The 13,420-nt window shown below is 44.3% G+C and overlaps 1 protein-coding gene across 4 annotated transcripts in view; it reads right to left on the bottom strand.

Moving 5' to 3' along the window:
* Positions 1 to 12,608, bottom strand: part of CD2AP (CD2 associated protein) — an 85,841-nt gene extending 73,233 nt beyond the window's left edge. The window contains exon 1 of one of the 4 annotated variants that reach the window (XR_012883061.1): positions 12,295 to 12,608. Coding sequence is in view for 2 of the 4 variants with exons in the window: in XM_075860968.1 (XP_075717083.1) it covers positions 12,295 to 12,298 (4 nt within the window). In the remaining 2 variants the exon portion in view is untranslated. The remainder of the gene's footprint in view (positions 1 to 12,294) is intronic. The other 3 variants (XM_075860968.1, XM_075860967.1, XM_075860971.1) reach the window with 3 other exon arrangements.
* Between the last annotated feature and the right edge of the window lie 812 nt (positions 12,609 to 13,420).

Genomic DNA, 13,420 nt, shown 5'->3' with positions numbered 1-13,420 from the left:
TACCTCTTACTAACCTACCAAATATATGTAACAGGTGGTAGGGGACAGATAGAAGCAGGACTGCAGAATCAGACTATACAGGGTTTATTTGTAACCACGTAAACATATAGGCGTCATAGGAGCTGTAAACACAAAAGCAGATTATTTATCAAGACAAATGCCATAAAGTGATACAAAAAAAGTTGCAGTGGTAACCATATACTTTGCAGTAGTCTGTTCTTTTTTAACAAGGAGAAATGTATGGGGACATGCGACCGTTACTCCCATCGCTCGTCCCAATACATTTCTGTCATGTCGGCAGCACATCTTGTTTACACAGGGAGATGAGCTGCTGACAACGATAAGATTTTCTGCTGCATAAACTATACGATCAGTCGATGATCGAGGGTTTGTGATTACACGCGGCAATGATCGGAAATGAGCGTTCATATCAACATTCGTTTGCTCTATAATTGGCCCATGTAAAAGGGCCTTAAAGAATTTGGCAAGTTGCAGTATTCTGATCAAATGAAAAATGAGAAGCAAACCTTACACATTGTCTTAAGATTTCTCATTAGGGTATGTTCACACCCACCAAACGGCACCATTACGCCTCCAAACATCGGCCCATTGCTTGCAATGGGATTTACAGTGTTCGGTTCCCACGAGGGTTAATTTTAAGCGAAAAAGAAGTGCATTTCACTTCTTGGGACGTTTTTCATTGACTCCATTGAAAAACAGCTCCAATAACGGGCGTAAAATACGCAGCGAAAAACGTGAGTTGTTACAAAAACGTCTGAAAATCAGGAGCTTTTGAAAAAGCGTGTGAACATACCCTTAGGATCTCGCCAATTGCAGTTGTTTTTACTCAGGGAACCATTTATGAAAAAAAGAGGTGGTGATCCAGCACTACTTCTCTTCCTTGATCTATTCAGCTGTGACTTTGCAGGATCCGTGCACCAGGGGACACATCCGCTATTCAGAGAGAGCGAAAGAGAGAGCGAAAGAGAGAGCGAAAGAGAGAGCGAAAGAGAGAGCGAAAGAGAGAGCGAAAGAGAGAGCGAAAGAGAGAGCGAAAGAGAGAGCGAAGCATTTTTCGTGGCATTTTTTAATGGTGTTTTTTTAGTGCAGTCAGATGTTTTGTTGTTAGTATTGGTTTTTTTTCCCCCCAAAACGCATTTCTGGGTATGGTGTGTTTTCGGTTTTGTTTTTTTCCCATAGGCTACTTTAAAAAAGGACCTCAAAAATGGCAGGGAAAAAAAAATAAAAAATCATGTACAAAATTACACACTTGAGTGTGAGGGAAGCATAAAGCGGCATACCCACTTTAGATATTTATGAAAGATCCATGCCATAAAGGTCTGATAGATGCAGGTGCCAGGTCTGGGACCCACAACTATCTAGAGAATGAAGGTCCTATTACACAGCCCTATATGGGCCGTGAAAACGAGCGCCGATCAAACTAAACAGCACACTGATTGGCGTTAATTTGCTCCATTCACAAAAAGCAATGATCAGTTACGTATGGGGACGAGCGACTGCTACGATTGTTCGTCCCCGCACATTTCTATCATATCGGCAGCACATCTGTTGACACAGGGAGATGCGCCGACGACTAGAGACCATTTTATTGGCCGCATAAATGATACAATCAGCCGATGAATGAGCGTTTGCTTGTTCATCAGCTCATCGTTGCCCTGTTTACACATGGCAATGATCCGGAACGAGTATTCATATGAACACTCGTTTGCCCGATCATTGGCCCGTGTAAGAGGGCCTGTAGAGTCACCCAACCCACTTTCCACCTCAATGGAGCGGTGGCCGCGCATGTGCGGGGCTCTCTCCATTGATTCCTATGGGAGTTACGAAAACAGCTGCACAAGCGAACTCCCATAGGAAGCGATAGAAAGCGCCGCGCACATGTTCTGCCACCACATAAATGTCTATGGTGGGAAGATCTTTGAAGAAGGGGGTGGAAATGAGTCACGTGTAAAATACAACGCAAACAAGTCACAACTAAAGCATAGGGTTCAGTTTACACAGAAGTTCTGACCAACCAGGAGACCGCTGGCTCCACCAGTTTTCATACTTGGGTTGTACTCACTGAAGCAATTATGGCCGCCCCTGCCTGCTGGTTACAGGTGTTTGTGGGTACATGAGACGTTGGTTCAGCGATGACATCAGCGCTCGCAGACAGCACAGTTCTTTCCTACCCCCACGTGGAGGAAGCAACTGTAACCTCCAGAGCTGTAACTGCTCAGACTACATTGCAAGAATGCCACCGACGGGCCCGTATAACAGGTCTTCACAGAACACAATAAATACTACTACACCTGCAGGCCTTTAGTGTCAAGGTCAACGCAAAAAGCAAGTCAAAGCATATAAAGGCAAATTAATTAATATTGTACATTAATCAAAGCCGGACCGGTCAATGGCCACAATGCTGCCCCATCAACGCCTCAGCCAATCGGCATCACTGGGAGTGTTTGAGCATTGCCGATTGGCTGAAAGCAGCTGATGAACAGAACTCTGCTTCACTGTGCTCCTCTCAAAAGTCCTTTTCAGGTTAATGCCAGACACAGAGGATAGATCAGATAGACAGATAAGCACCGCACTATTGTAACTAGATATAGCAGCAATGCCGTTTATTTATTTAGATTTAGCAGTTTAGGTGACATTGGTGTTCGCAGTGTGCGGTCGCCATTTTCTTGCGTGCTGTATAAATTTGCAGTCACAGGCGTTCTTGCACCTGTATACACAATTTGATCAAAATGTGCTTTAAGAACCTCCCTATTGTAAGTAGATTTAGCAGTCATGCAGATTTATTTATAGCGTTTAGGTGACATTGGTGTTCGCAGTGTGCTGTCGCCAATTCCTTGATAGATAACCCCCAGCAGCTTGTATCCAGGGAGGTTAGGTTAAAAAGGAGCCTTCAAAAATAAGAAAATGTGGATTCTTCTGAATAAGGAAAGAGAGTAAGGACATTCTTAAGATGTAAAACTTCTTTCTATTTATATCTCAGGAAGCCCAAGATTGAAGAAGAAAATGCAACAGGAAAGTGACTGGTGCGAGATGTAAATCTGAGCCAAGGCATGCTGCAATAGACAAGCACCGAGCGGACGCATGGCCAGAAACCCCTGCCCCGAAAATCCCTGCCCCCTCAATGATCACACCATACAAGTGTTGTAAAAGAAAACACCTGAAGTACATGTTAACTTAAAAGGGGTTTACTGGAACAGTAAGGGTATGTTCACATGCACTGTTTTCAGACGTAATTCGGGTGTTTTACGCCTTGAATTACGCCTGAAAAGACGGCTCCATTACGCCTACAAATATCTCCCCATTGCTTACAATGGGTTTTACAGTGTTCGATTCAGACGAGGTGTAATTTTACTCCCGCGTCAAAAGTGCAGGACACTTGGGACATTTTGAGCCGTTTTTCATTGACTCCATTGAAAAACAGCTCCAATTACGTCCGTAATTGACGCCGCGAAAAACGCGAGTACTTGCAAAAACGTCTGAAATTCAGGAGCTGTTTTCAACTGAAAACAGCTCCGTAATTTCAGACGTATTTTGCGTTTGCATGTGAACATACCCCAATACTGATAGTCTATCCTTAGGGTAGGCCATCAATATTTGATCGTGGGGTTCCGATTCCCAGAACCCCAGCCGATCAGATGAAGGAAGGGGCAGTGTGTTCTGAATTGTTTACCCAGGCACAGCGCCGTAAACACTGTTGCGGTTATGTCTGGTATTACAGCACAGTCCCATTCTCTTGAATAAAGGAAAATAAGCAGAAATCATATAGAAGACCTTTGTGATGTATCCTATTATGAGTTATCTCTGTATATACTTGTTGTCTGAATGTGCTGTGGATAGAATAACTTAATAGTACCCCCTTATAAACCAGGTCAACACCACAATACATGGACATAACTTTTTTTTTGTCATGTAGAACCATAATCTAAGAGCTGAATACAATATAAAACAAGTTTGCCATAAAGTTATTCACTTGAATGGGCTGGAATTGCAATTCACTACACAGCGCCTGGTGGTGACTGATAGGGGTCTCAGTAGTCGAATGCCCACTCGTCAGCATGGTATATTCTACATTACGCCATCACTTGCCAAGTTGAGAAAACCCCATGTTTCAGAAAGCCCCTGGTAACCAAGTTTTCTTATGTCAGAGATAAGACATAATCCCCAGAAACCATTGCAAGAGCCGCTTGTTCCCATATGACCATGGAGAGAAACGCCACGCACAAACCCAGCGTCTACAGCCGCACAGGAGCTGTATGGTACAGAGGATGGTGGATAAACTGGAAAAGTGCAAGATCTCAGGTCCCGTGATCTCCAAAGAAAACCAGACTTCATAGGATTTTGCACCTGGTCCTATTCTGCCCTAAGAAGCCTTTTATAGATTCAGAAAGCCAAGAAAGTATAAGGAGGCGGTGAGGTAGCACATTCCTGAGACGCAGGGGAAGAAAAGGAGGGAGCGTCACTAAGAAAGAAATAAAGGCTGCACTGAAATCACAAGGGCATCCCCTGCCTCCATGTCCAGGTCAATGGCAGATAACAGATGTGCAGTCATTGAGCTGCTACTAGGTCAGTCCTCCACCATAAAAAGCAGGGGAGGACAAAGAACAGCTGAGGGCCCCTTACTGCTAACATATCCAGAGATCTTCTCATATTTGAAATAATGACTGTAAAAAAAAAAAAAAAAAAAAATCGGCTTGGGAAGACTGCCAAATCGGTAACATCCCTGATGGTCTAGGACAGTGTAGAGGATAATGATAAAATCCCTGGTGGTCTAGTGTAGTGGATAATAACATCCCTGGTGGTCTAGTGTAGCGTAGAGGCTAATGATAACATCCATGGTGGTCTAGGGTAATGAAGAAGATAATGGTAACATCCCTGGTGGTCTAGTGTAGTGTAGTGTAGAGGATAATGGTAACATCCCTGGTGGTCTATTGTAGTGCAGAGGATAATGGTAATATCCCTGGTGGTCCAGTGTAGCATAGAGGATAATGATAACATCCCTGGTGGTCTAGGGCAGCATAATGAAGGGATTATCTATCTGTACTGAAAGGAAGGAATTGTTGGCATAGCAACCTGACGCTTAACAAAGCAGCGTGGTACGATTTAGCCTCCAAGTTTTGTTAATTGTAAACTATATTTTCTAGATCAACAATGAATAACATGGCGAGTGGAATTAGATGTAGAACCATAGTGGATTGAAATGAATTTACTTATAATGTATTGTCTCGCTAGGTCTGTAAAAGCAGTGTGCTTACGGCAGGCTGAAATGGTGAGATGATCGGTCGGCACGGCAATAGCTCAAATCCTGACGATAAAAAACCACCTGTCTGAAAAACTTTATTGGGAATAGTCTGGGAAGGGGAGTATAAAGAAATACGGTACATTGTTATCGGTTACCAACATTGTGTCGGTTACGTATCTGTATTGAACACCTGCGCTCACAGAAATAAGTAAATTCATCAATAAAATATACATACACACACACATATATATATATATATATATCACACATATTACACTTCTACAACACATTCTCTATGATGTATGTATATTTTGTAAGTAAAGGCAAATAATCCCCTAATGAATAGTAATCTCCACCGTTCGTAATGATGATTCTGATTGATGGTTAAATAATTGGGGTATCTATTCGTGACTCTTCAAACAATGATTTGATCGGGTTGGACATACTGAAGCCTCATATACAGAGATTTTAGATGAAATGACATATATGCAAAGTAATAATTGTTTGAAAATATGATAATTTGATCAAAATATGATCTATTCTTTAAAAATACTGTGGAAATAAGTTTAGATGAGACAGATTGTGTCGGGTTTGGAGAAGGGTGAAGTAATAGTCTCTGTAACTTCATTCAGACCCAACAGGACCAGTGCGCTTCATTCATAGACCTAAAAGACCTCGCGTTTACATAGAGAAGTGAAACGTTCCGGTGGTTTTCGTCTATTTGGTCTATAGGTAAGATGGAGAAACATTTAATATCCCCATCATACTGGATGTCGCAATTTGTTAAATAGAGTTTAGTTTTTTCTTAATTTTAAAGATTTTTCCTGTATGTTGAGAGTGAAACACGGTTACATTGTTGCCAATAGCCTGGCAGCACAGACATCTTTTAGGGCCTGTTCACATCAGCGTTGGCTTTCCGTTCAGGGGTTCCGTCAGAGGTTTCCGCCGCAACGGAAAGTCAAACGGAAACCACAGCTTCCGTTTGCATCGCCAGTGATATCAATGGTGACGGACACACTGCTAATGGTTTCAGTTTGTCACCGTTCCGGCAGGTTTCAGTTTTTCCGACGGAATCAATAGCGAGTCTAATAATTTTGCAGAATATGCCAATGTTTGTTCAAACACGGTCTGATCTTTTGGTGAACAAAACAGTATTTTGTAACAAAATTGCAATTGAAATTAGTCTTTTCTATGAGAGACCTATGGAAAGTAAGTGTGAGCAGGGGAGGGGGTAAGAGACGAACGTTAAATGTTTCAATACCCACTGTGGCCCCCGTCTGAGCCCCTGTGCAGCTGAACAGGCTATATGTCCGCCAACAAAGTAATGGGGGGATTCCACTGTATTATAAGCAGGACAGACAATAAGGACTTTCATAGACCTCAATAGAGATTATCCAAAAAGTTGGGTCCAGGGAACAAGCTTCTCAAGGAACTGTTCGTTCGATCCTGATTAGGCCATCGCTCCATGGCGTTATATCACGCGTGATGTGTTGCGATCTTATAGGACACGTGATCCGCGTTTATTGGTACTACAACTTTGAAAATTAAAGGGGGGATTCAAATTTAGCATCTATCTATGAAATAAGTGACAATTGTTATATTAGTCGGGGGTCCAACCATTCCCCCTCCTATAGATGGCTGCAGTAGGCAGAAGTCCTATGCAGCAATGGCTGAAATCCCCTCCAATTCTACCAATTGATTGTCGGCCCCAGATGTTAGACCACCAGCGATATATATGAGTGGTGGGAAAACAAAATTGCAAATAACCTTTTCATTTTCTTTTGTCTTCCCATAGTATGACCGCTTTAACGGAATTCATATTTTTTTAGTACGGACCGCAGTACTGACCGGTTGACCAGGCAATGACAGCCACTCTGCTGTGGGTGATCAACAGGGCGCAGTTGCAGTGCCTGCGAGATCATCCCATTGTGAATATATGTCAAGTTGCGGGAACTAATCATTCTCCGCACCATGTACATAGGAGACCGAGCAAGAAAAGAGAAAGAAAGTATCGGAATTCGCCAGATAAGGGACAGGTTGTGGCCAGCTTTACATGCTCTGTCTGCGGGATGGATTGGGGAGGACTTGTGTATGGATACAATACGTTTGGTGGTCTTATATATTTATTGTATATGTCCTATCCATACAAAGCAAATGGGCCAATCACTTGAAGCACAAGTAAACAATGCCCCCACCCCCAACCACTATGGTCCCAGAAGAGGTGATCTACCCAGTTAATGTACAGAAAACCCCTAATCCAATGTTTCACTGGTAAACATAATCCGTCTGGCACCGGGAGCAGCTGTCCTAGGAGTAGACCGCACAGGAATGAATAGGGACTACTTTGTAAATAGACAGAGGCGCAGTCCAGGACCAGACCTCCACATCAGACCGCAGCCGCGAACCTCGGGAAGCCGACAAGAAACACATTGCCCCATCATTTCCTGCTAATCACAGCACGAGACTGATCCTTATCTGTATGGATTTGTACGTGCCTGTCCTCACTTCTACCCCAGCCCATCCTGCAGCATCACAGGCCGCAGTGCTTCTGGAGCCCCCCAAAAAAGATTGCGGTGTGGGGTGCAGGACTGCTTATTGATGGTAAACGCAGGTTTTACCAATCTCAGCATTTTATTTGTCTCCTTCCACAATAATACTCCTCCTATCTGGAGGAAACCTGTGATCCTGAGCCTCTTGGTTCATGAACAGAATACCAGAACTACAGTGAAGACTGACACAGGTAGAACAGTGACAAAGAGGAAAAAACACAGCATTACTGATAAACAAATTCCAGCCATTCAAGGTTTGTGAAAAGCTGGAGGCTCCTTGTTGTCCGGTATGGAAGATACCCTCTTACGGCTGGGAGTTAATAGGGAAGGGAGTCCCTCATTTAGAACCTTGATCTCGGTGGGTCTTGCACATCCATCATGATATCGACAGCCCATAGATTTCATTCAGCAGAATGTTATACTTAATATCCCCTGCAGGGGTGCTGCAGGGAAATTAAACACTTGCTGTCAAGTTTCCACACAGATTACGGGGGGCTCCAGCATCGGGGCACCTTATTATGAGGGTGCCCTCCTAGCAAAAAGGGAGGGCCCAAAGTGGGGAACCTTTCCATGTCTGAAATGTCATACTGTGTACACAGTACTAGTATTTGTCATTGGTCAGACACTATTTATAAATCTTTAAATGTTAGGGTGACAATTCCTGCCTGTCTGGACTCGAAGTGAAGTCATTATACTGGAGAACATGCTGAGCCTGAGCGGCCCGTGCCCTCCGGCCAGGGTATGGGAACGTACAAAGAGCTGACGTCCCTTGTTTATACTGTAAGCTCCTCAGAAATGTGAGGCACGGTTATATGGGAACCAGCGGCAATAAACTGCTGTGGTTTCCAGGACCGAGCCTGCAGCGAAGGGATCATCACTGGGGACGGGACAGATAGATGGACAGGACTCACAAATCCACAACAATTCACCAGTATTGGTGAATGCGCAAATCCAGACCGGAAAATAACATATCCTGCTACGCGGCCCCCGCACCGATCCATGTAAAAGCACAGTCGTGTGTGTGGGGCCAAAGAAAAGAACGGGTCCGCAATTCATTCTCAAAAATGCAGATAAATTGCTGCTGCAAAACAACGGTCGTGTGAATGAGGCCTTAGGGTATGTTCACACAGTTTATTGCCATGATTTTTGCCACGGAAACAGTGTTGAGAACAGTGGCAAAAATAGTCCAAAATCGCGTCCCATTGATTTCGAGTGGAAAAAAAACGCTCACGGGAAAAAGCGGCGTGCCCTTTCTTCGGGCGTTTCCGTCTGACGTCCCATTGACATCATTGGGAGGCAAACAAAAACGTTTTCTGCGGCAAATACACAGCGAAAAACGCAGCAAATAGCGTGCCGGCAGGTTAAAACTTGCATCAAAAGGGCAGATTTTTCTGCCTGCAAAAAACTTAACAGGGCCTAGGTTCACACAGGGTTTTTTGACGTGGAAACCGCGTCAGAAAATGCGCCAAAAAACATCCGAAAATGCCTCCCATGCTCGTGGGAATAAGGAGGGACATGCCCTATCTTTGGGTGTTTACGCCTCTGACCTCCCATTGACATCAATGGGAGGCAGAGAAAATGTATTTCGGTGTTTTATGCCCGCGGCGCTCAATAGCCGCAGGCGAAAAACGCCGCGAAAATCTGCGTGCAGGCAGAGGAAAATCTGCCTTGAAATTCCAAACTGAATTTTGAGGCAGATTTTCCTCCTACAAAAAACTAAAACAATAAAAAGTTACTATTATTATTTACAAACAAAAAATGCTAAATATTGACGTTCCCGGGCTTCACATAAAACACGTGACGGCTTCTTATGAGGCAATAAACCACAGAATACTAGAAATCTTTACTGCCATCTACAACCCTTCACCCGGTTCCTGCAGGAACTACTGCCCAGAACTGTTCCTCAAGAGAACAACCCGCTGCCGACAAGGACTACTCCAGAGCACAGATCACTGACAGACGATCAGTATACAGAATGATCCCCCACATATGGAGACACTCAATAAGAGAGACCTATAGAGCAACACACGTGCCCAAGGAGGGGGCAGCAGAAAATTACTTGTATTTCCCTTAAAATAACAATTCTTGAGCATATTTTCTTAGAACTCTGCGTCGTGCCGTTCCTCTGTTATTCCTCCTAGAAATGTATGAATAAATTGACAACTAGGTGTTATCAGTTGGAGGAGTCTCCCTGCACAATCTGACAATGTCAGCACTGATTGGATAGACTGAGAGTGTAGGGACACGCCCCTTTGACAAGTGAGAAGCACTCAGTTGTCGATTTATTTATATTTCTAGTAGGAATAACAGAGGAATAACACAACACAAAATTCTAAGAAAAGATGCTCCAGAATTGTTATGTCATGGGGAATACAAGTATTTACTAAAACAGACAGGTCAGGAAAGGTGACAAGGTACTCTGACTAGTTTCCGACCCAGGATGAGAATAATCGTCCTGAGCGGCGGGTACTTCGCGCATTAGGACGAGCATTCTCTTCCTGGGCGACAGCCGAGTCCGCGTGCGATCAGGACCGGGGCAACGGCTGTAATAGACAGTCACAGCCCACCTCTAACGGTGGAGAGAAGAGAAACCATTTCTCCACCATTAACCCCTTGAATACCGCAATCAAAGCAGATTGCAGCATTCAAAGTAAATAAAAGAAGGAGGAACTGGCCTTTGATCACGTCACAGAACATCCCTGTGACGCGATCAAAGCCCATAACTGTATGGTGAGACAGCCCAGGGTCCATTGAAGGACCCCAGGGCTGTCTGACCATATTTCCTGTTGTTAGGGCATACTGAGGTACGTCCTAACAACCGCCTGTGTACAATCAGTGTATAGAGATATGCCAGGACATTACAGTTAAAAAATACCTTTAATGGGATTAAAAATAAAAAATAAAATTACATGAATTTAAAAAAAATTAATGTTAAATAAAAATATATATATAGTAAAATAATACACAGAAACACGCACTCTTTACAATATATAAAAGTTTTAAAATATAAGTCCCAAAACATGAAATAATAGACATATTTGGTATCGCCACGACCGTGACAACCTGTACAACAAATGAATAACATTCTCTATGATGATCGGTGTACAAAAAAAATATATATTATATATATATATATATAAACTGCAGTGGAACTGCTTTTTTTCTGCATTTTCGCCAAAATCAATATTTATATAAATTAAACGATAATATATTTGTACCAAAAAAATGGTACCTACATAAAGTACAACTCGTCCGGCAAAAAAGTCTCATGCAACTACGTCTAATAAAAAAACGTAAAAAATGTATGAGGGAAATATAAAAAAAATTGTTCTGTGCTCAAGGCCAAAATTGGCCGTGTCCTTAAGGGGTTAAATAGACTGTTTATGTCTAGGCCGGTTTCAGAGGACTGTAACGTGGACCACACATTTAAGCATTTTTATTATGGTAGAAATATCTGGACCTCCCGTGGCTCTACTCAACAAGACTTCGATCACCATATAATCCTTTGTGGTTCTCCTGAATGTAGATCACCAGATGGTCAAGGTATTGGGGCTGTAACAGACAGTAGTAGACCGCGGCCGCATCACAGCCCACATCACCTTGTATGCGGGAGGGGCACAGGTCGCCTCTGTATATTGTCTGGGGTCCATGACCACTTCTGCCACACGTAGAAACATCGCAGTATTATGAAAGTAAAAGCTGACAAAGTGGAGCGGTCGTCCATAGCAACCAATGACATCAACACATGGTCCATTGCATCAGCTATATAGAAAAGTCACCACTGCCCACTAGTATTCTTATTAAAGGGCCCTGCACCCGTGTTATCACTACATATACATTTTTATGGTAGGACTACCCCTTTAATGCATCATACAGCCAAATATCTCCAGGAAAGGCAGTGCACCCGAAAAGTCAATAACGTCTCCACCGACGTCTGGGAAATAAAGTTGTAGGATTTCAAAACTGATGCAAAGGAGACGAGTCGTTGCACATAGCAACCAATCAGATTCCACCTCTCAATCTTTGGAAAACGAAAGCAGCAACCTGATTGGTTGCTACGGGCAACTACCCCCACTACTCCTTTGCCTCAGTTCTGATGAATCTCCCCCATTATGTTATACACACGACATCATGTGAATTGTGCGCCGCTTCTGGGTTTTTTCCCCAAAAAAAAGTTAATTGGGGGGTGGCCTGCCTTAAAGGGGTCACCTAAACAAGACATTCCCTTAAAGGGGCTACACTGCCCCAGAAAACTGAATGGACACACGAAAGCACATTTTCTATCAACACACCCCCCCCCTCCTAAATCTCACCACTAAAAGTTGGGGTTCAGTCACACCACACTGACAGAACCCACCCCCTGCAGCCAGACTGTATCCCCCCCCCCAGTGACTACTAATCCCCACCATACCAGTCAGCGCTGGTCATGTGACCTCCCCAGGTGTGTCTCTTCCACACAGGCCCTGGTCTGGGATATATACTCACCCATGCTGCCTGTCCCTCTCCGGCCTCTCACTCCCCTCAGACAGCGCACTCAGCCCATCAAAATCCGCTCGGTCCTGTCCCCGGGATCCTCCACACGGTGTCACGTCCCCCTCCCGCCCGCCGCTGACGCTGACACAACCTCCAAGAAGAAGACGACTACTAACTAGAACGCCAGCTCGGAGCCCGGCGCTGTCACGTGATGCGCGCCAGCCAATAGCAGCCCTCCTCCAAGTCCCGGCTCGTTTCCCTGCTCTCCACACAGGGAGACTCCGGCCTGCCCGCTGTTACCAGGTGTGCTGACGTCACCGCCTGCTACGTCACTCGTCCCGTAGCCTGCCACTGTCGCCGCATCCTGGTCCCTGCCCTGTGTGATATACTGATAATACTCCTGCATATAATGTATACAACTATGAATATACCGCTAGTAATAATATATATATATATATTCACTGCCGCTGCTACCAGCATAGTTGCCAACATTTGTTCTTTTTTGGCAGGGACACTTAGGGTGTGCCTTCATTGGTGGGCGTGGTTTATATGGTGGCTGTTGCTGGTGGGCGTGGTTTATATGGTGGCTGTTGCTGGTGGGCGTGGCTTTCTTCCCAGCATTTCTAGTTACAAATAAAGGAAAAAACATTTCTGCACCGGTTTGGCTGACAACTATTGTGGTGGCCGGTGTCTCTCTCTGGTTATCTGGTTGTTTACAGGCAGGTGATGTCTCACTTTATCACTGGGGCTAGGTGATATGTGCTGACCACTAATGGCAGTGTAAAAACCAGCGTAGATAGTGCCATGCACTGCTCCCTGTAGATAATGCCACAGTGCCCTCTAGATAATGCCACAGTGCCCTCTGTAGATAATGCCACAGTGCCCTCTAGATAATGCCACAATGCCCTCTGTAGATAAAGCCACAGTGCCCCCTCTGTAGATAGCGCCACAGTGCCCTCTGTAGATAATGCCACAGTGCCCTCTGTAGATAATGCCACAGTGCCCTCTGTAGATAATGCCACAGTGCCCTCTAGATAATGCCACAGTGCCCTCTGTAGATAATGCCACAGTGCCCTCTGTAGATAATGCCACAGTGCCCTCTGTAGATAATGCCACAGTGCCCTCTGTAGATAATGCC

The sequence above is a fragment of the Rhinoderma darwinii genome, chromosome 4, assembly GCF_050947455.1.
Source record: "Rhinoderma darwinii isolate aRhiDar2 chromosome 4, aRhiDar2.hap1, whole genome shotgun sequence".
Lineage (NCBI taxonomy): Eukaryota > Metazoa > Chordata > Amphibia > Anura > Rhinodermatidae > Rhinoderma > Rhinoderma darwinii.
The sequence above is the reverse complement of the archived record's forward strand: the minus strand, read 5'-3'. Positions and strand labels throughout refer to the sequence as shown.